Source organism: Oncorhynchus keta, chromosome 34 (assembly GCF_023373465.1).
Source record: "Oncorhynchus keta strain PuntledgeMale-10-30-2019 chromosome 34, Oket_V2, whole genome shotgun sequence".
Taxonomy (NCBI): domain Eukaryota; kingdom Metazoa; phylum Chordata; class Actinopteri; order Salmoniformes; family Salmonidae; genus Oncorhynchus; species Oncorhynchus keta.
Window position 1 is genome coordinate 76,606,043 of NC_068454.1, and position 19,757 is coordinate 76,625,799.

The following is a 19,757-nucleotide window of genomic DNA, read 5'->3' on the forward strand; positions in this document are numbered from 1 at the left end:
AACTTTTAAATTATTTTCACAATGACATTATTTTGGAATATGAAATATAATGTATATACTAAACAAAAATATAAATACAACATGCACAAATGTCAACGATTTTACTGAGTTACAGTTCATATAAGGAAATCAGTCAATTGAAATAATTGAATTAGGCTCCAATCATCTGAGACCAGCCACCCACTGGGGAGCCAGGCCCAGACGATCAGAATGAGTTTTTCCCCACATCAGCTGTCGGTCCGGGTGGCTGGTCTCAGATGATCCTGCAGGTGAAGAAGCCAGATGTGGAGTTCCTGGATTGGCGTGGTTACATGTGGTCTGCGGTTGTGAGGAACGTTGGATGTACTGCCAAATTCTCTAAATGCGAAGTTGGAGGATTGTGGTAGAGAAATGGTAATTCAATTATCTGGTAACATCTCTGGTGGACATTCCTGCAGTTAGCATGCCAATTGCACGCGTGCTCAAAACTTGAAACATCTGTTGCATTGTGTTATGCGACAAAACTGCACATTTTAAAGTGGCCTGACTGTACAGCAGCGCCTTTTCGTTGCAAACTACATTTTGGTAAATATCAGACTCTCCCTTAGGTAACCGGAAATGACGGCAAAGGACGTAAACAAGACTTGTGAAATAAACGCTAAATTGTTATTGTTCTAGCTAGGTACGAAAGTGGACAGAATGAACGGGATTTACATATGAAATACGGTGTTATAACGACTGAATAACGGTTCGTATATCATTGATTTGTAGAGAACTCCACCAGAAAATAGTTTGTGCGTAAAAGAAGCAGTGAGCTTGCTACTAGTAAAATGGCTAGCTGCTGACTATCTAGCTAGCCTGTGTAAGACGAGTCCTTATGGCAATTTGATGTGTAGCTAGCTAACGTGTCCATTGTTTATTATAACGCAACATCTTGCAAACTAGCATGTCAGCGACGAACATCGTGTATAATGTGCTAATATAACTTTCTAGTACGCTCGCAAGTGTAACGTTGACAAAGGGGAATAAAGCGATCTGTGCAAAATAAGTAGGTAATTTATTCTGCATCTCTGCTGAGAATTGCCATACAGTAACTACTTGTAATTACATTTCTAGTGGCATAATTGCATCCACGAATGATTAGTTAGCAAGCTGAAGGCAACACTTCGAAGTTATTACAAAACTGACTGCATACTTTTACATTTGCAACGAAACATCGTCAATAGGAGTTGTTATCCATCATTGGATGTTGTGTGCCAAATGTAATACATTAATAAACGTGTATTGTTTCTGTACAATGAAGGGTGCACGAGATGCAGGAGGGAAATATTAATGACGCTTTGCCTACCTCCAAGAACCACACAGGCTCCCATCCCATGCAGAGTAAGATTGTGAAATCTGCATCATTGATATAGATGTGTATTAACCTCTTCATGACAAAGTGATAACAGTTATTTATCCATAATAATGCCTACTGTATATGTCTCCCTCCGTAGCTCCGAAGAACGAGGATGCCTATGAAATCTCCATTCCCTTTGAGGAGAACAACTTTGAGCAGCAAGGCTTCTTCAATCAGAATGAGCAGAGTTTTGAAGGTTCATATCAAAGCTTGTATTTCCTACTAGATCAGAACCCATACCATAGATGAATGTAGTTGAATGACCATCTGGAAGGACAGTCCAGTGAGTCCACTCACCTAGATCAGAACCCATACCATAGATGAATGTAGTTAAATGACCATCTGGAAGGACAGTCCAGTGAGTCCACTCACCTAGATCAGAACCCATACCATAGATGAATGTAGTTGAATGACCATCTGGAAGGACAGTCCAGTGAGTCCACTCACCTAGATCAGAACCCATACCATAGATGAATGTAGTTGAATGACCATCTGGAAGGACAGTCCAGTGAGTCCACTCACCTAGATCAGAACCCATACCATAAATGAATGTAGTTGAATGACCATCTGGAAGGGCAGTCCAGTGAGTCCACTCACCTAGATCAGAACCCATACCATAAATGAATGTAGTTGAATGACCATCTGGAAGGACAGTCCAGTGAGTCCACTCACCTAGATCAGAACCCATACCATAGATGAATGTAGTTGAATGACCATCTGGAAGGACAGTCCAGTGAGTCCACTCACCTAGATCAGAACCCATACCATAAATGAATGTAGTTGAATGACCATCTGGAAGGACAGTCCAGTGAGTCCACTCACCTAGATCAGAACCCATACCATAGATGAATGTAGTTGAATGACCATCTGGAAGGAGAGTCCAGTGAGTCCACTCACCTAGATCAGAACCCATACCATAAATGAATGTAGTTGAATGACCATCTGGAAGGACAGTCCAGTGAGTCCACTCACCTAGATCAGAACCCATACCATAGATGAATGTAGTTAAATGACCATCTGGAAGGACAGTCCAGTGAGTCCACTCACCTAGATCAGAACCCATACCATAGATGAATGTAGTTGAATGACCATCTGGAAGGACAGTCCAGTGAGTCCACTCACCTAGATCAGAACCCATACCATAGATGAATGTAGTTGAATGACCATCTGGAAGGACAGTCCAGTGAGTCCACTCACCTAGATCAGAACCCATACCATAGATGAATGTAGTTAAATGACCATCTGGAAGTACAGTCCAGTGAGTCCACTCACCTAGTTTCTCCGGTGTGAATCAGTTAGTGATTAAGATTAATCCTGATATTCATTCCCTGACCCTTAACTTCCTGTGTGTGTTTTTCAGAGTCGCCCCCTCCCTCGGGTGCCCCCCCACCAGGCAGCTCGTACCTGCTGATAACCAACCTGCGGACGCAGCTGCAGATCTCACTGGAGAAGAACTCGTGGCTGCACAAACGCATCGATGACCTGGAGGAGGAGAGGGACTTCCTGCGTTGCCAGCTGGACCGCTTCATCTTCTCTACCAAGACCCAGGGCCATCAGAACCAGGGCCCCAGCGAGAGCCAGTACAGCAACGGTGAGAGAGGGGCATGGAGAGGGTTTGGGAAGGAGGATGGACACAACCATGATGTAGAAAGATTTATTGTGATTAGAGAAGTTCTACCGTGCTAACCACACCACCCATGTTGCGTGCACGAGTGCATGTTGCGTGCATGTTGCATGCTAAATAAATTGACGCATGTTATTCAATAATTTCATTCCAACTGTTTGTGCACCTCAACCAGTGTCTGCTTAGGCAGGTGCTAAAATAGAACTTGGTTTTATGTGATACTTGATGTGCTGCAAGACCCGCCTCTCCCATCTCATCATTGGTTTTTAGGAGCATATACCCATGTGGGTGATTGAAAGATGGAGGTCCACACCACCATTTGGTGGTGGTAATCTACTTTAAATATGGTTGCCAACCGCCATATAAAACTCCACAAAAGAATAAGAATGAACAAACAGCCCCTTTTTGTTTGTGGATTAATTATCGGAGTAGAGAACACACAATTTTGTATGACTCAATATGGGTAAAAAATTATAAAAAGATCCAGCAAAAAAAAGGGACCATATGCATTTCAGGTAAAATAACATCCCAATGTTTATTTTCCAGGACAAATTAGCTAGCAACAGCAAGCTAGCTAAATGTCCATGAATGTTTCATGTGTGTTTCAACCTGTCCCCAAATTAATATAGTTGGTCCACAGTTGGTTTGGTATTTTAACCTGTATGTCATGAACGTGTCTGGTGGGGATAGACAAAACCCGCAGGTAGACGTATGCACGCGTGGAGCCGGTTTGTCAGCATGTAAGACAACATACTTTTTACAGGCATAGATTTATTCTCGGGAACCGTTGTTGTTCCTCCTGCAGGCTATGACTCTAGACGTTTTGAATGGAAGCCGAGGAGAGAGGGGGAGCGGCCAGCTGGTAAGGACTGCTTTATGACCTCACTAGTCCCTTGTTGTTCATGATACATGTATCTAGATCCAGAGCATATTCTATACATTCTCATCACCTCTCACCACTACTGGCCTCAGTTCACTGATCACTCTCATTGATCTTCTCCTTTTGTTAACCCTTTCAGAGCAGAAGTCCGAGCCACAGCGTTTCACATCTCGTCAGATATTCCAGCGAAGACCATCCCCCACTGCCATGGCCCCACCCAAAAACCACACTTCCAGCACGATAGCCAATCAGATGGCCGCGATGAGCTCCATGTACAGCTCCGGGGCCTCCCAGAGCCTCTTGCAGGGGCACAGCAGTGGCAGTAGCAGCGCTATTAGAGCCACCATGAGTGACATGAATGCACACGGGAGCGTAGGGCCAGGTAATGGGATCCAGACTAGAGGTTGACATATGAACAGGACTCTTGCAGGTGCCAAAGGATTCTGGCAGGAATGGGAGATTCCTCCCGAGTAGTGCAGTGGTCTAAGGCCCTGCATCGCAGTGCTAGCTGTACCGCTAGAGATTCTGGGTTCGAGTCCAGGCTCTGTCGCAGCCGGCCGCGACCGGGAGACCCATGGTTCGGCGCACAATTGGCCCAGCGTTGTCCGGTTTAGGGGAGGGTTTGGCCGGCAGGGATATCCTTGCTTATGTATATTTGAGAAATTCCATTTACTTTTGATACTTAAGTATATTTCAACCCAATACTTTTAGACTTTTACTCAAGTAGTATTTCACTGGGTGACTTTCACTTTTACTTGAGTCATTTTCTAATAAGGTATCTTTACTTTTACACAAGTATGACAATCGGGTACTTTTCCCACCACTAATCAGGACAGTACAGGGGGAAAATGGACAGTACCAGATGGGACAGGAATAAATGTTGACTTCCGTGACAATCTCTAATCCAAACTATGAGCACCTCTTGTCTAGCACCTCTAGTCTATCACCTCATCACCTCTAGTCTATCAGCTCTAGTCTACCACCTCTAGTCTTATCACCTCTAGTCTATCACCTCTAGTCTATCACCAATATCACCTCTATCAGCTCCAGTCTACCACCTCTAGTCTAGCACCTCTACCACCTCAAGTCTCCCACCTCTAGTCTATCACCAATATCACCCCTATCAGCTCTAGTCTAGCACCTCCAGCACATCTACTCTAGCACCTCTATCACCTCTAGTCTTTCACCTCTATCAGCTCTAGTCTAGCACCTCTATCAGCTCTAGACTAGCGCCTCTGTCACCTCTAGTCTATCACCTCTAGTTTATCAGCTCTAGTCTACCACCTCTAGTTTATCAGCTCTAGTCTACCACCTCTAGTCTAGCACCTCTACCACCTCAAGTCTACCACCTCTAGTCTAGAACCTCTATCTCCTCTATCTCCTCTAGTCTATCACCTCTAGTCTATCATCAATATCACCCCTACCAGCTCTACTCTAGCACCTCTATCACCTCTAGTCTTTCACCTCTATCACCTCTATCAGCTCTAGTCTAGCACCTCTACCACCTCTAGTCTAGAACCTCTACCAGCTCTAGTCTATCAGCTCTAGTCTAGCACCTCTTTCAGCTCTAGTCTAGCACGTCTAGTCGAGCACCTCTATCTCCTCTAGTCTATTAGCTCTAGTTTAGCACCTCTTTCACCCCTATCAGCTCTCGTCTAGCATCTCTATCACCTCTATCAGCACTACTCCTCTAGCACCTTTATCAGCTCTAGTCTAGCACCTCTATCAGCTCTAGTCTAGCTCATCTATCAGCACTAGTCTTTCACCTCTATCAGCACCAGTCTTTCACCTCTAGTCTAGTACCTCTATCAACTCTAGTCTAGCAGCTCTAGTCTATCACTTCTACCCTAGCACCTCTATCACCTCTAGCCTAGCACCTCTATTACCTCTCGTCTAGCACCTCTAGTCTAGCACCTCTAGTCTAAAGTTGTTTTTTTTCAGGTCTTGTTTGTCTGTTCAGATTCCCTGTCCCTCCTGGGGGAGGCCGAGGAGTTCCTGGAGCAGGATGGCTACATGAACGAGGAGGAAATGATTTCAGGAGAGGAGGTGATGTCCGAGGGCATGAGCAGCGGTGGGCACCCAGGGATGAAGAGGAGGCGGGTCTTCCGATTCACCAGGGAGAGACAGAGAGGTGAGGGACAATGGCAGCCATGTTACTCATGCCATGTTCCAATGCTTTGGAAATGCTTCTTTCCTTCCTTCCTCGAAGTAGGCCTAATCAATCCCCACCTCCCTCCATCTCCTCCCCCTCTAGTCAAAGACGCTGCAGGGGTTCTGTTTCGCTACAAGAAGATCCTGCTGACCTACCAGCGGCTGAAGAACATGTCTAAGGCCTTCCAGATCCACGGCGTAGACCGCAACACGGTGGCCTCCACCACGCCCATCGCTGAGATGCTGCTGGTGGCCCCGGAGAAGGTGGCGGAGGTGGGCGAGTTTGACCCGTCCAAGGAGAAGCTGCTGGATTACGCACGGCGCTGCTACGTCGCCCTGGACGAGGAGACGCTAAGCAGGGTGCAGGCCCTGAAGAAGAACAACCTGCTACTACCCATCTCCTACAGGTTCAGACACTGATGGGGGAGGGACGCTGGGGACGAGGGGAATCTGGAGGCCAAGGGGATGAAGGGAATCTGGGGGATGAGGGGAATTTGGGGGATGGGGGGGGTGCTCTGGGGGGAGGAGGGCTTCATTTTGTCTTGGAGAAGAGCAGGGTGGGACGTTTGGAGAAGGTCATCACTCAACCATCTCCCTAAGATTCAGACATTTATGGAAAGTTAAGATTTGTGTATGGGAGCGCTGGATATGTAGGGGAGGTTGTTGCCCATCCCATACACAGAATCTGTTTTCTATTCTTAAATATTTGTTCAGAATCCTTTTGAAGCTGAGGTAATGAACTATAGCATTCCTTATTTCTCACCAGAGTACTATTGAACTTTGTAGTACTTTATTTCAGTGCAATTTTGACACGTAGAGGGCCCCATTTTGCTCATGCCAAAAATTGGTGCTATTGTCTGAAGAGGCCGTGCTACTCCCAAATACTTACATTAGCAGCATGAAGGTACAGTGACCAAATTATAGATTTGTAGCATTCCAAACTAGCTCTTTATTTTCATCACACTTGAAATAAGTGCCATGCTGACTATTTGAGGTAATACGGTCTTTTCTGACGATCATCTATTTTGAGCTGTCAGAATTTCACCTTTTAGTGTCTTCATGTAAAAGTGGTGTCATATTCTGCACCCTCACAAAAGCAATGTCAATACTATACATCTTTATTTACAGATAAATGTTTGTTGTTTGGATAACATTCTCTCATCTTTTTCCTAGCACTTCAAAAACAAATGTTTTATTTGTGCTCTTAAATGATGACCTTATTTAGATATTTAAAAAAGCCCACACCCAGTGATTTTGGATCTGTCTCTCATTTCTCCAGGTTGAAAGGAGGAGAGGATTCTCTTAAAGAGAAGGAAAGTCACGCGACCACAAACTGAACAAAGCAAAGAGTAGTTGCACACTCTATTGCTCAGATTCCATCCTTTAGTAGAATCATTCCAGTGTTCTGTCAGAAAGCTTCCAGGTTCTGAAACAAAGGAAGTTAGCTAGCTGACTGACCACTGGTGTTGTGTCTGAACCAGAACAACAGAATAAGCAGATATTCTTTGCTTTCGAAGAAGGATGGGGACAGTTTTGGGGACAGTTCTACTGTGAGGCTAAGCTGTTGTACCACAAATACATCACTTTTTTTGTTGCACCAGAATATATTCTGTCACTGTAAAGTGCCACTGTAGCATACAGTTGTGAGATGTGTCATTTGACTGAAGTGTGGTGTAGTATAACATCACGTACCCTTTGTACTGTGCTACGAAGATGAGTTTTTTACTATAATAGTAGTATAATTTACTATGCTATTTCACCATCAGTTGAGATTTGTGCTTTCTTTTTTCAGTCCTATACTGCAATACTTTGTTTGCTTGGGAATAATTTATTACAATTAGATTGCATACTATTAGGTTTCTCTTTTTTTTGTGTTCCAATAAGCTCAGTGATTTCCACAAAAGAGACAAAATACAAAATGTTGATTTTTATTTGAACATGTCTATGTAAATCAATATCAATCACCAGTTCCCCATTACGATTGCATGTTAAATTAACTCTTGTTGGTCAGTTGTTTAGACAGAGCTGTTGTTGAACTTAATAATGATGTTAAAAAAACAATAGCAGTAGTATTGGCGATGGTGTAATATAGTGGTATATTGTGTGTGTGTGTGTGTTATACTGAAACTGGTACAAGGAATTGCTGAGACCCCAGGTTGTCTGAGTGTGTGAAAGGGTACCTCTCACTTTAAACTTCATGTCTTACTTATTCACAACACAAACTCTCCCAGGGACGGGTATCAGTGTGTACAACTGCTGAAATCATGTTATGTTCCAACACCTTTTATACGGGTCAGAGATGTCATTTTTACCAATCATTTACTGAAAGGTACCGTACAACCTGTATAATTTAAGATACCGGTCTCTGTGTGCAGCATTTCAAAAATGTTTAATATTGTATTTCTCTTCAAGAATAATGAAGAGTAGCCTGTAATTCATTGATTATGATTATACAAATTGTATGGACTGTAAAAATAGAAATGCCATTAAAGCATTTGATTTCTTTAAAAAATCCTGATTTGACTTATGTTTCTCTCTGAGTGTGTGGAAAGGGAGATGCTAGAGGAAAAACATATGCCGTGGCCCTGGGTCAAACTCCTTTCTGTTGTAATCACAGATCTGAGAGGTTGTTTCTGAAATCAATAAAGTGAGATCTAGCTTTCACGTATCCAATGCCAAATATAATGTCCAATGTAATAACTTGTTTGGTGCTAGAGCAAAGAGAATATACTGTATTTACATGTTTTGCAGGTTGAATAACAGGCCCAAAGGGGGCGCTAAAAGTAAAAGGTGTATATCAACTTCCGGTGTCACGGGGTGCCTGGGAGACGAAACGCAAAAAGCGGGCATACCGGACATATTCCGTATTTTCTCATTGTACACATTTAATTGCAAAACATATATTGGGACGATTTCAAACACCAACAGGACAGACGGCATAAAATTGGATGTGCAATTGTACCAGCATATCCGTATTCACTCGATTTGCTAACTAGTTAGCATTAGCTCGCTACCACGACTGCTTCAAGAACAGGCCCCAGCCTGGACTTTGCTTTAGCTATCTAACTAGCTAGCACAAGATAACGCGATTTCTTCGTCAATGTTATTGTCTTATCTTAGCGTAAACTAGAACCACATCTTTATAACTCACTTGGAGTTGTTCATGTTGATGTGTGGTTCATTTAGATATTTCTAAACCGTTTCATTGCCGTTGTGTATCTAGTTAGCATTTACTAAGTGTGTTGTGCACTTTTTTCGCTAGCGACCACAGCATTCCCGTCCATTTTACAGTCACAACTAACTAGCTAGCTAGGGCTAGCAAATAAGAAACGGCGATGTCGGATTTCGACGAATTCGAGAGACAACTGTCTGAAAACAAACAAGGTAAGCTAGCTAGTTCATCACTTATGTTTTATAACCAGGTTCTAAACTAGTTGGTTAGCAATCAACATATCACAACACAAGAGCGCGGGCTGGCTAACTAGCTAGTAGGAACGTTGGCTGCTGGAGTCCACTGTCGCAGCTGTCGCCCCAGGCACATTCGTGTGGCTATAACTAGCTATCCCATTGTTTAAAAGTAACGTTTTTTTGTTACTAACCGGCCCTGTTTTGAATCAGCTGACGTTTCCCAGCTCTGTATATGTTGAAGTTGCCAGTTAAAATATTAATCCATGAAAAGTTAACATCTCTTGGCCATACAGTAGCTATATCCTATGAAAGTAAACACGTAACGGTGTCCATCCTCTTGCTCCCTGTACCACCATCTTCTCTCCTCCCCATCTCTATGGTCCTCTGTAGCTCAGTTGGTAGAGCATGGCGCTTGCAACGCCAGGATAGGGCGCTCGATTCCCGGGAACACCCGTACGTAAAATGTATGCAAGCATGACTGTAAGTCGCTTTGGATAAAAGCGTCTGCTTAATGCCATAACTATATTTTAACTCAACCTTTTTTTCTCCCCTTCTGTTTTCTTTCTTCTTCCTATTGTTTCACCGTTCCTTCCCCTTTCTTTCCCTTCCTCCAGCGGAGAAGGACAAGGAGAACCGCCACCACCGTCGCTCCCCCTCTCGCAGCCGCAGCAGAGAGAGGAAAAGGAGGAGCAGAGACAAGGACAGACGCAGCAGGGATCGCCGTGGAGACAGCAAGGAGCGCAGACCGAGACGCAGGTAACTACAGCATTGTTTTACTGCACGCTCTCAGGTGTGTAAGAGCCCTAGTTACGTGCAGGTACTACGTACTGGTGTAGGGCTATCTGCACACCTAATGAGTGAACAGTATAAGGACACTTGGAAAATAAGCAACCCAGGCAACACTGACTACCTGAAATAGAAAGCTCTAACAAGCATATTGATGCACAATATAATTCCTCTGTATGAGGTAGCCCACCTATTGTCCTGACAGTGAGATGCAAGTTTGTGGAGGAAGACTCACATCCAACAGTGTTCACACACACATTGAATATTCTACACCTGGTCCCTGAAGTTGTTTTAGTGGAAATAGCCATAGCATACACTTACTAGACCTCAGTGTTCTGTAGAAGATTCCAAATCGGTCCCTATCCCTAGGCCCTACTAGTAGATCTGAAAGGAGTGGATGTGGTGAGAGCTCCAGCAGAAGACCATATTGCTTATGCCTATCCAATCCTTTAGCATCTATGTGATGTTCATACAAACAGTGGCTTGGGGCTAATTTCCAATTGCACTCTAGCTCCACTTCCTGCATTGGAACTACCTGTGACCAGGGTTGGAGTGAAATGAAATGTGAACTCCTTCCAATGTCATTTCAGCTCACCATCCCAACAACAACCCCAAGAGATTGCTGTAAGGTAATACAGCAAACTAACACAGAGCTTGTTTCTGCATTATTACAATATCACTCCAGTCACTCTAGCAAGTGATCTTTCCTCTGATTGTGTACTATCCACTCATGTTTACAACAGCGTATTATATCCACTATAGATGCACTATTGTAAAGTGACTGTTCCACTGGATGTCATAAGGTGAATGCACCAATTTGTAAGTCGCTCTGGATAAGAGCGTCTGCTAAATGACTTAAATGTCTTAAAAGTAAATATCCTGTGTATACCATTGTGTGGGAAGGTTTTGGTAAGGGGTTTCTATGGAGAGAGAAAAATGAAACTGTAGGGTCAACTCTGTAATAATGGGTTAGATTTGTAGGGCTCTGTGACATCATCTACTGTAAATATAATTTAAAAGTAGTATGCCATTTGAAATCACTTGTATTTGTAAAAGGTATAATAATTTATAACATGGATTCAGAAGTGTAAACCTGGTGTCTCTCATAGATGGGTTAAAGAGAAGCTCTAGGTTTCTCTAAAGGCCTATTTCAAGTAATGACTTCTATTTGTCTTTTTACGTCATCTGTTTCCCCCTGCGCTCCTCTGTTGGTCTTTCTGTCCTCACTCCTCCTGTCCTATTTTCTCTCCATCAGTCGTTCCCCGCACCGTGAAACGAAGAAGAAGAACAAAGTGAAGAAGTACTGGGACGTCCCTCCTCCTGGATTTGAACACATCAGTGTGATGCAGTACAAAGCCATGCAGGGTAAGAGAGGAGGCCTTCTCTCTCCTCTCTATTTTCATCTACTCTATTGAACTCTTTGACCCTCGTTTGGCCTCCTATTTAACTGTGTTCTGACTAATACTGTCTTGTTCTGGAAGCTGTATGAATGTTGTGTTTTAAACATGTGACTTCTCCTCAAGCTGCGGGACAGATCCCAGCCACGGCCCTGCTGCCCACAATGACCCCAGACGGCCTGGCCGTGACCCCCACTCCCGTCCCTGTGGTGGGAAGCCAGATGACCAGACAGGCCCGTCGGCTTTATGTGGGCAACATCCCCTTCGGCATCACAGAGGTCAGTTAGCTCCTGGATGGATGTAGGGACAGAGATCAGAGAGATGGAGTAGGTAGAAGTTGATACAGGTTAACAGGGCTCAACAGTGCTGCCATTTAACTTGCGTATGTGACTAAATATGTAGCTGTGCAACCTGGAATTTTTATTTAGGAGGACCAGTGTACCTAGAAAAATGAAGGATTCTAGCTTTTATTTCCTCATCTGTTTCATTGTGCTCCTACATTTCTTTGTTTGCGCCTACATTTTTGACGTGCTCCTCATAAAACAAGTTCAGCATAGAGCCTTGACAGGTTAAGGATAGGGGCCGGGCCACCTGATTCTGTCAACTAGTACTTCAAGCTCAGGGGGATCAGAGAGTGCATAATAAATACTGTTGTTGGAGTGAGTCTTCCAGAGTATTGCCTCAATGTCTCTCCCTCTACCTGTGTAGGAGTCCATGATGGATTTCTTCAATGCCCAGATGCGTCTGGGTGGTCTCACTCAGGCTCCGGGGAACCCCGTCCTTGCTGTTCAGATCAACCAGGACAAGAACTTTGCCTTCCTCGAGGTGGGTCTCAATACCCACTTGACTATACTCAATACTGGAGAAGAAATGTGACCTTCCCCAATAGTCCAAAAGGGCCTCTTTTCCTTTCATCCAAGTTTTCTGAAATAATCTGACAGGTGAAAGTTAACCCTCTACCTTTCTAAAACCGGGTCTGTGTTTGTTGTCCCATAGTTCCGCTCAGTGGATGAGACAACCCAGGCCATGGCGTTCGACGGCATCATCTTCCAGGGACAGAGTCTGAAGATCCGCCGTCCCCATGACTACCAGCCCCTGCCCGGCATGAGCGAGAACCCCAGCGTCTACGTGCCTGGTCTGTCCGCCTGTCTGTCTCCGTCTGAACGTCTGTGGCTGACTGCTTCACTCTCTCTCTATTTAGTCAATCTTTAAACCCTTCTTAGTCTGGCCTATTTCCCGTCTCTAGTAGGGGTCGACCGATCATGATTTTTCAACGCCGATTACATTACTATCCACGAGCAGACTGTGTGGCAGGCTGACCACCTGTTACGTGAGTGCAGCAAGGAGCCACGGGAAGTTGCTAGCTAGCATTTAACCTGTCTTATAAAAAACATTTATCTTCAAATAATCACTAGTTAACTACACATGGTTGATAATATTATTGGGTTAACTAGCTTCTGCGTTTCATATAATCAATGCGGTGCTTGTTCATTTATCATCGAGTCACAGCCTACTGGTGATGATTTAACAAAAGCGCATTTGCGGGAAAAAACACAATCGTTGCATGGATGTACCTAACCACAAACAAATGCCTTTCTTAAAAATCAATACACATAGGTATGTTTTTTTAAACCTGCATATTTAGTTAAAATAAATTAATGTTAGCAGGCAATATTAACTAGGGAAATTGTGTCACTACTCTTGCGTTGTGTGCAAGCAGAGTCAGGGTATATGCAACAGTTTGTGCCGCCTTGCTCGTTGCGAACTAATTTACCAGAATTTTACATTGTTTTCGAAATGTTAGTTTCCGGATTTGACCATATTAATGACCACAGGCTTGTATTTGTGTGTTTATTATATTATAATTAAGTCTATGATTTGATAGAGCAGTCTGACTGAGCTGTGGGAGGCAGCAGCAGGCTTGTAGGCATTCATTCCAACTTTACTGCGTTTGCCAGCAGCTCTTAGCAATGCTTGAAGCACAGCTCTGTTTATGACTTCAAGCCTATCAACTCCTGAGATTAGGCTGGCAACACTAAAGTGCCTATTAGAACATCCAATAGTGAAAGGTATATGAAATACAAATTGGTATAGAGAGAAATAGTCAACGCCTCATAATTCCTATAATAACTACAACCTTAAGAAGTTTAACTGGAAATATTGAAGAACACCAGCTTTCATATGTTCTGAGCAAGGAACTTAAACATGTTTCTTACATGGCACATATTGCACTTTTACTTTCTTCTCCAACACTGTTTTTGCATTTAAACCAAATTGAGCATGTTTAATTATGTATTTGAGACTAAATAGATTATATTTGTATTATATTAAGTTAAAATAATTGTTAATTCAGTAGTGTGTAATTGTCATTACACATACATACACATATACATACATGCATACAGTGGGGCAAAAAAGTATTTAGTCAGACAACAATTGTGCAAGTTCTCCCACTTAAAAATATGAGAGGCCTGTAATTTTCACCATAGGTACACTTCAACAATGAGAGGAAAAAAATCCAGAAAATCACATTGTAGGATTTTTATGAATTTATTTGCAAATTATGGTGGAAAATTAGTATTTGGTCACCTACAAACAAGCAAGATTTCTGGCTCTCACAGACCTGTAACTTCTTCTTTAAGAGGCTCCTCTGTCCTCCACTCGTTACCTGTATTAATGGTACCTGTTTGAACTTGTTATCAGTATAAAAGACACCTGTCCACAACCTCAAACAATCACACTCCAAACTCCACTATGGCCAAGACCAAAGAGCTGTCAAAGGACACCAGAAACAAAATTGTAGACCTGCACCAGGCTGGGAAGACTGAATCTGCAATAGGTAAGCAGCTTGGTTTGAAGAAATCAACTGTGGGAGCAATTATTAGGAAATGGAAGACATACAAGACTCTTGATAATCTCCCTCGATCTGGGGCTCCACGCAAGATCTCACCCTGTGGGGTCAAAATGATCACAAGAACGGTGAGCAAAAATCCAAGAACCACACAGGGGGACCTAGTGAATGACCTGCAGAGAGCTGGGACCAAAGTAACAAAGCCTACCATCAGCCTACCATCATTAACACACTACGCTGCCAGGGACTCAAATCCTGCAGTGCCAGACGTGTCCCCCTGCTTAAGCCAGTACATGACCAGGCCCGTTTGAAGTTTGCTAGAGAGCATTTGGATGATCCAGAAGAAGATTGGGAGAATGTCATATGGTCAGATGAAACCAAAATATAACTTTTTGGTAAAAACTCAACTCGTCGTGTTTGGAGGACAAAGAATGCTGAGTTGCATCCAAAGAACACCATACCTACTGTGAAGCGTGGGGGTGGAAAGTATTGAGAAACTTTTGTTATTAACCAAATACTTTTTTTTTTTTTTGCAAATTAATTAATTAAAAATCCTACAATGTGATTTTCTGGATTTTTTTTCCCCCTTCTCATTTTGTCTGTCATAGTTAAAGTGTACCTATGATGAAAATTACAGGCATCTCATCTTTTTAAGTGGGAGAACTTGCACAATTGGTGGCTGACAAAATACTTTTTTGCCCCACTGTATATATACACACACACGTGCCGATTAATCGGTCGACCTCTAGTCTCTGTAGGTTCAGACTGAATTTAGGCTGTTTATATCAATGTTTGGTTGACTTTAAATAACTTCTCTCTCCTTCTCTGTCTGTGTAGGCGTGGTGTCCACAGTGGTGCCTGACTCGGCCCACAAGCTGTTCATCGGGGGCCTGCCCAACTACCTGAATGATGACCAGGTCAGTGAGCTAACCATAACCAGCTTAGCCTTCTAACCAGGTCACCTGGAGCCACATGCTGGCTGGCTGGCTGTTCACCTCCCGTGACGTCCCAGTCTGGCCCAGTGAAAACCTCCTGTTTCCTCACATGCCTAGTCAATGCTGGACGCGGTTAGCAGTGTACTGAAGTAACACTGTTGATGGAAGCCAGACAGCTTGGAAGAGCTCCAATAGTCTGAGATGTTAAGTGTTCAACAATGTCTCCTCTCCTCGTCTGACTGTTCTCCCATTTCCCCTGTCCCTCCCATCTTTTCCCCTGTGATCTCTATGGTAATATTCCCTCTCTGTGTTCTCCAGGTGAAGGAGCTCCTGACATCGTTTGGGCCTCTCAAGGCCTTTAACTTGGTCAAGGATAGTGCCACAGGTTTGTCTAAGGGTTATGCGTTCTGTGAGTATGTAGACGTCAACCTGAACGACCAGATCACCATGGAGAATCAGGTAGCTTACCACCCCCTTTATTTTAACTTCTTCACACACCATGTCATGGTTTTGGACTTGTTCCGGTTTAAAAATATCTTCATTTTTTATTTACTTGCATATCAATAAAAATGTAAATGTTATAAAAGGGGAACTATATTGCTCTTGAGATATTATTCAAATGTATTATGTGTTTCATATATACACTTTAGCGCCCACAGAAAGAGACACAACTCTTGACAAAATGATTTCATATGTTTACACTCCCAATATTTCAGGATTTTCTGTTATGATTGAACTCAATTGCAGTAAAAAAAAAAGGGAAACTGTTGAAAATGACCATCTGTAGAAAGGGAAAAATACTAAATTCTTCTTCTGGTTGGGTTCTTGAAAGGGGGAATTTCAATATATAATGTGTAGAAGTGCATTGACCCTGGGGGGTTTGTCCCTGCTGATGATTGACAGCTGTATTAAACTTGGAGATGCCCTGTTCCCACAGGCCATAGCAGGACTCAACGGCATGCAGCTGGGAGATAAAAAACTCCTGGTGCAGAGAGCCAGCGTGGGATCCAAGAACGCCACTCTGGTAAGACTGAGATCTGGGCAGGCTGGGAATAGAGTGCTACAGTGGAGAGGGAAGTAGAAGGTAGAGTGGAGCCATCAGGACATCTGAGAAAGATACACTTGGATAGAGGATCTTGCGCAGGGGGAGTAAGAGGATCTTGCGCAGGGGGAGTAAGAGGATCTTGCGCAGGGGGAGTAAGAGGATCTTGCGCAGGGGGAGTAAGAGGGTCTTGCGCAGGGGGAGTAAGAGGATCTTGCGCAGGGGGAGTAAGAGGATCTTGCGCAGGGGGAGTAAGAGGATCTTGCGCAGGGGGAGTAAGAGGATCTTGCGCGGGAGGGGGAGTGAGAGGATCTTGCGCGGGAGGGGGAGTGAGAGGATCTTGCGCGGGAGGGGGTGAGAGGATCTTGCGCGGGAGGGGGAGTGAGAGGATCTTGCGCGGGAGGGGGGGTGAGAGGATCTTGCGCGGGAGGGGGGTGAGAGGATCTTGCGCGGGAGGGGAGTGAGAGGATCTTGCGCGGGAGGGGGTGAGAGGATCTTGCGCGGGAGGGGGTGAGAGGATCTTGCGCGGGAGGGGGAGTGAGAGGATCTTGCGCGGGAGGGGGGGTGAGAGGATCTTGCGCGGGAGGGGGTGAGAGGATCTTGCGCGGGAGGGGGTGAGAGGATCTTGCGCGGGATGGGGGGTGAGAGGATCTTGCGCGGGAGGGGGTGAGAGGATCTTGCGCGGGAGGGGCGGTGAGAGGATCTTGCGCGGGAGGGGGTGAGAGGATCTTGCGGGGGAGGGGGTGAGAGGATCTTGCGGGGGAGGGGGTGAGAGGATCTTGCGCGGGAGGGGGTGAGAGGATCTTGCGCGGGGAGGGGGTGAGAGGATCTTGCGCGGGAGGGGGTGAGAGGATCTTGCGCGGGAGGGGGTGAGAGGATCTTGCGCGGGAGGGGGTGAGAGGATCTTGCGCGGGTGGGGGGAGGGGGTGAGAGGATCTTGCAGGGGGATCTTGCGCGGGGGGTGAGAGGATCTTGCGCTGGGGGGTGAGAGGATCTTGCGGGGGGTGAGAGGAACTTGCGCAGGGGGCGGGTGAGAGGATCTTGCGCAGGGGGGCGGGTGAGAGGATCTTGCGCAGGGGGGGTGAGGGGATCTTGCGGGGGGAGGGGTGAGAGGATCTTGCGCGGGGGGGTGAGAGGAACTTGCGCGGGGGGTGAGAGGATCTTGCGCGGGTGGGGGAGGGGGTGAGAGGATCTTGCAGGGGGATCTTGCGCGGGGGGTGAGAGGATCTTGCGCTGGGGGTGAGAGGATCTTGCGCGGGGGGTGAGAGGAACTTGTGCGGGGGGGTGAGAGGATCTTGCGCAGGGGGTGAGAGGATCTTGCGCAGGGGGCGGGTGAGAGGATCTTGCGCAGGGGGGTGAGGGGATCTTGCGGGGGAGGGGGTGAGAGGATCTTGCGCAGGGGGCGGGTGAGAGGAACTCGCGCGGGGGGTGAGAGGATCTTGCGCAGGGGGCGGGGGAGGGGATCTTGCGCGGGGAGGTGAGAGGATCTTGCGCGGGGGGTGAGGATCTTGCGCAGGGGGTGAAAGGAACTTGCGCGGGGGGCGGGTGAGGATCTTGCGCGGGGGGTGAGGGGATCTTGCGCAGGGGGGTGAGGGGATCTTGCGGGGGAGGGGGTGAGAGGATCTTGCGCGGGGTGGGGGGTGAGAGGATCTTGCGCGGGGTGGGGGGTGAGAGGATCTTGCGCGGGGTGGGGGGTGAGAGGATCTTGCGCTGGGGTAGTGAGAAGGATCTTGCGCGGGGGTAGTGAGAAGGATCTTGCGCGGGGGTAGTGAGAAGGATCTTGCGCGGGGGGTAGTGAGAAGGATCTTGCGCGGGGTAGTGAGAAGGATCTTCGCGGGGGTAGTGAGAAGGATCTTGCGGGGGTAGTGAGAAGGATCTTGCGCGGGGGGTAGTGAGAAGGATCTTGCGCAGGGGGTAGTGAGAAGGATCTTGCGCAGGGGGTAGTGAGAAGGATCTTGCGCAGGGGGTAGTGAGAGGATCTGGCGCAGGGGGGTGAGAGGATCAATGCGCAGGGGGGGGAGTGAGAGGATCAATGCGCAGGGGGGTGAGAGGATCAATGCGCAGGGGGGTGAGAGGATCTTGCGCAGGGGTGGGTGAGTGAGAGGATCTTGCGCAGGGGGGGTGACAGGACCCCCCCTGCTGTTGTGCCCTTGGGGCGGCCTGTGCTGTGTCTGTTCTACTTTTCCAATCCCTCACTGCATGTTCTGTATCCACCAACACTCCTTCTCCAACCCTCCCCTCTCCCTTCCAGACAAGTATAAATCAGACACCGGTGACGCTGCAGGTGCCGGGCCTGATGAACAGCTCAATGACCCAGATGGCCGGCCTCCCCACAGAGGTGCTGTGTCTGATGAATATGGTGGCTGTGGAGGAGCTGGTGGATGAAGAGGAATATGAGGAGATCGTGGAGGATGTGAGGGACGAGTGCAGGCACGGCCAGGTCAAGAGCATCGAGATCCCCAGACCTGTGGATGGGCTGGAGGTCCCTGGCACTGGCAAGGTGAGAGAGAGAAGCTTCTGTCTGTCTTCAGCTTTATCACTATGCCTTTTTGAATGATCTCCATTGAACCTCCTTACATTTCCTCTCTCTATCCCTCTCTGTCCTATAGATCTTTGTGGAGTTCATGTCAGTGTTTGACTCCCAGAAGGCCATGCAGGGTCTGACGGGCAGGAAGTTTGCTAACCGGGTGGTGGTGACCAAATACTGCGACCCTGATGCCTACCACCGCCGAGACTTCTGGTAGAGGATGACTACAGACGAGGATAGTGAGGGGGGTGGATTGCCATATTTCAAATCGACCCCCAACCTCCCACCACCTAGGCACTTGTTTTGACCTGAAAAGGTGTGAGGGACATAATGTTTCACCTAGTCCATCAGAAGGCTAGGTGGAGTTCAGAGAAGTGCCTGGGGGTAGGGGCTGGGGATCCATTTGCTATTGGGCAAAAGAGAAGGGAGAGATGAAGGGTTTGTATTCTGATGAAAACTGGGGGGTTCAAAGATTTTTGTGAATTGTGTGTAGTAACAGGTCAGGGGTAAATGATTTTTTAAAATACTTTGTGAGAAAGAGATGGGTTGTTCTGTGGGAGGGAGCCTGTTTTAAGTACTTTAGGAAGGTGTAGAGAGGGGGAAGTGGACTGGTCTACTCTATAAGAGTGGTGGATAGATGGATGGACAAGAGTATTCATCATTTCATATGGGGAGGGAGTTGGTGACATTTTCTATTTGGCCCAACGATGTAGATAACATGATCAGTTTCTTGTTGTGAAAAGGGGGAAGGAAATCTATTGACAGGATGGAAAGCTAT

The 19,757-nt window shown here is 46.1% G+C and overlaps 2 protein-coding genes across 7 annotated transcripts; both read left to right on the forward strand.

Moving 5' to 3' along the window:
- Window positions 1-247: 247 nt before the first annotated feature.
- On the forward strand, window positions 248-8,551 carry LOC118374040 (coiled-coil domain-containing protein 106-like). Of its 3 annotated transcripts, none has more exons than XM_035760375.2 (9): window positions 248-393; window positions 1,283-1,362; window positions 1,476-1,574; window positions 2,739-2,969; window positions 3,808-3,864; window positions 4,022-4,264; window positions 5,843-6,013; window positions 6,137-6,440; window positions 7,313-8,551. In XM_035760375.2, exons 1-9 carry the CDS (start codon window positions 362-364, stop codon window positions 7,368-7,370), a joined length of 1,275 nt encoding a protein of 424 aa, XP_035616268.1. In that variant the 5' UTR covers window positions 248-361; the 3' UTR covers window positions 7,371-8,551. The 3 variants fall into 3 exon arrangements, with proteins under 3 accessions (XP_035616268.1, XP_035616269.1, XP_035616271.1); XM_035760376.2 differs by lacking the exon at window positions 248-393 and adding an exon at window positions 588-727; XM_035760378.2 differs by lacking the exon at window positions 248-393 and adding an exon at window positions 775-1,027.
- A 263-nt stretch (window positions 8,552-8,814) lies between these two features.
- On the forward strand, window positions 8,815-19,439 carry LOC118374041 (splicing factor U2AF 65 kDa subunit-like). Of its 4 annotated transcripts, XM_052494965.1 has the most exons (13): window positions 8,816-9,417; window positions 9,832-9,894; window positions 10,056-10,197; window positions 10,818-10,856; window positions 11,483-11,592; window positions 11,751-11,902; window positions 12,333-12,449; window positions 12,621-12,759; window positions 15,313-15,392; window positions 15,729-15,869; window positions 16,348-16,434; window positions 18,704-18,952; window positions 19,062-19,438. In XM_052494965.1, exons 1-13 carry the CDS (start codon window positions 9,369-9,371, stop codon window positions 19,194-19,196), a joined length of 1,503 nt encoding a protein of 500 aa, XP_052350925.1. In that variant the 5' UTR covers window positions 8,816-9,368; the 3' UTR covers window positions 19,197-19,438. The 4 variants fall into 4 exon arrangements, with proteins under 4 accessions (XP_052350926.1, XP_052350925.1, XP_052350928.1 ...); XM_052494966.1 differs by lacking the exon at window positions 10,818-10,856 and having other exon boundaries at window positions 8,815-9,417; window positions 19,062-19,439; XM_052494968.1 differs by lacking the exon at window positions 9,832-9,894 and having other exon boundaries at window positions 19,062-19,437.
- Window positions 19,440-19,757: the final 318 nt, after the last annotated feature.

Bases quoted from the DNA above. Each gene is read 5' to 3' on its own strand.
- LOC118374041 (XM_052494965.1), top strand. From the start codon at position 9,369: ATGTCGGATTTCGACGAATTCGAGAGACAACTGTCTGAAAACAAACAA. The intron at 12,760-15,312 runs GTCTGTCCGCCT...CTGTCTGTGTAG, and splicing joins CCCCAGCGTCTACGTGCCTG to GCGTGGTGTCCACAGTGGTG. The intron at 18,953-19,061 runs GTGAGAGAGAGA...TCTGTCCTATAG, and splicing joins AGGTCCCTGGCACTGGCAAG to ATCTTTGTGGAGTTCATGTC.
- LOC118374040 (XM_035760375.2), top strand. From the start codon at position 362: ATGCGAAGTTGGAGGATTGTGGTAGAGAAATG. The intron at 1,363-1,475 runs GTAAGATTGTGA...CTCCCTCCGTAG, and splicing joins AGGCTCCCATCCCATGCAGA to CTCCGAAGAACGAGGATGCC. The intron at 2,970-3,807 runs GTGAGAGAGGGG...TTCCTCCTGCAG, and splicing joins CGAGAGCCAGTACAGCAACG to GCTATGACTCTAGACGTTTT.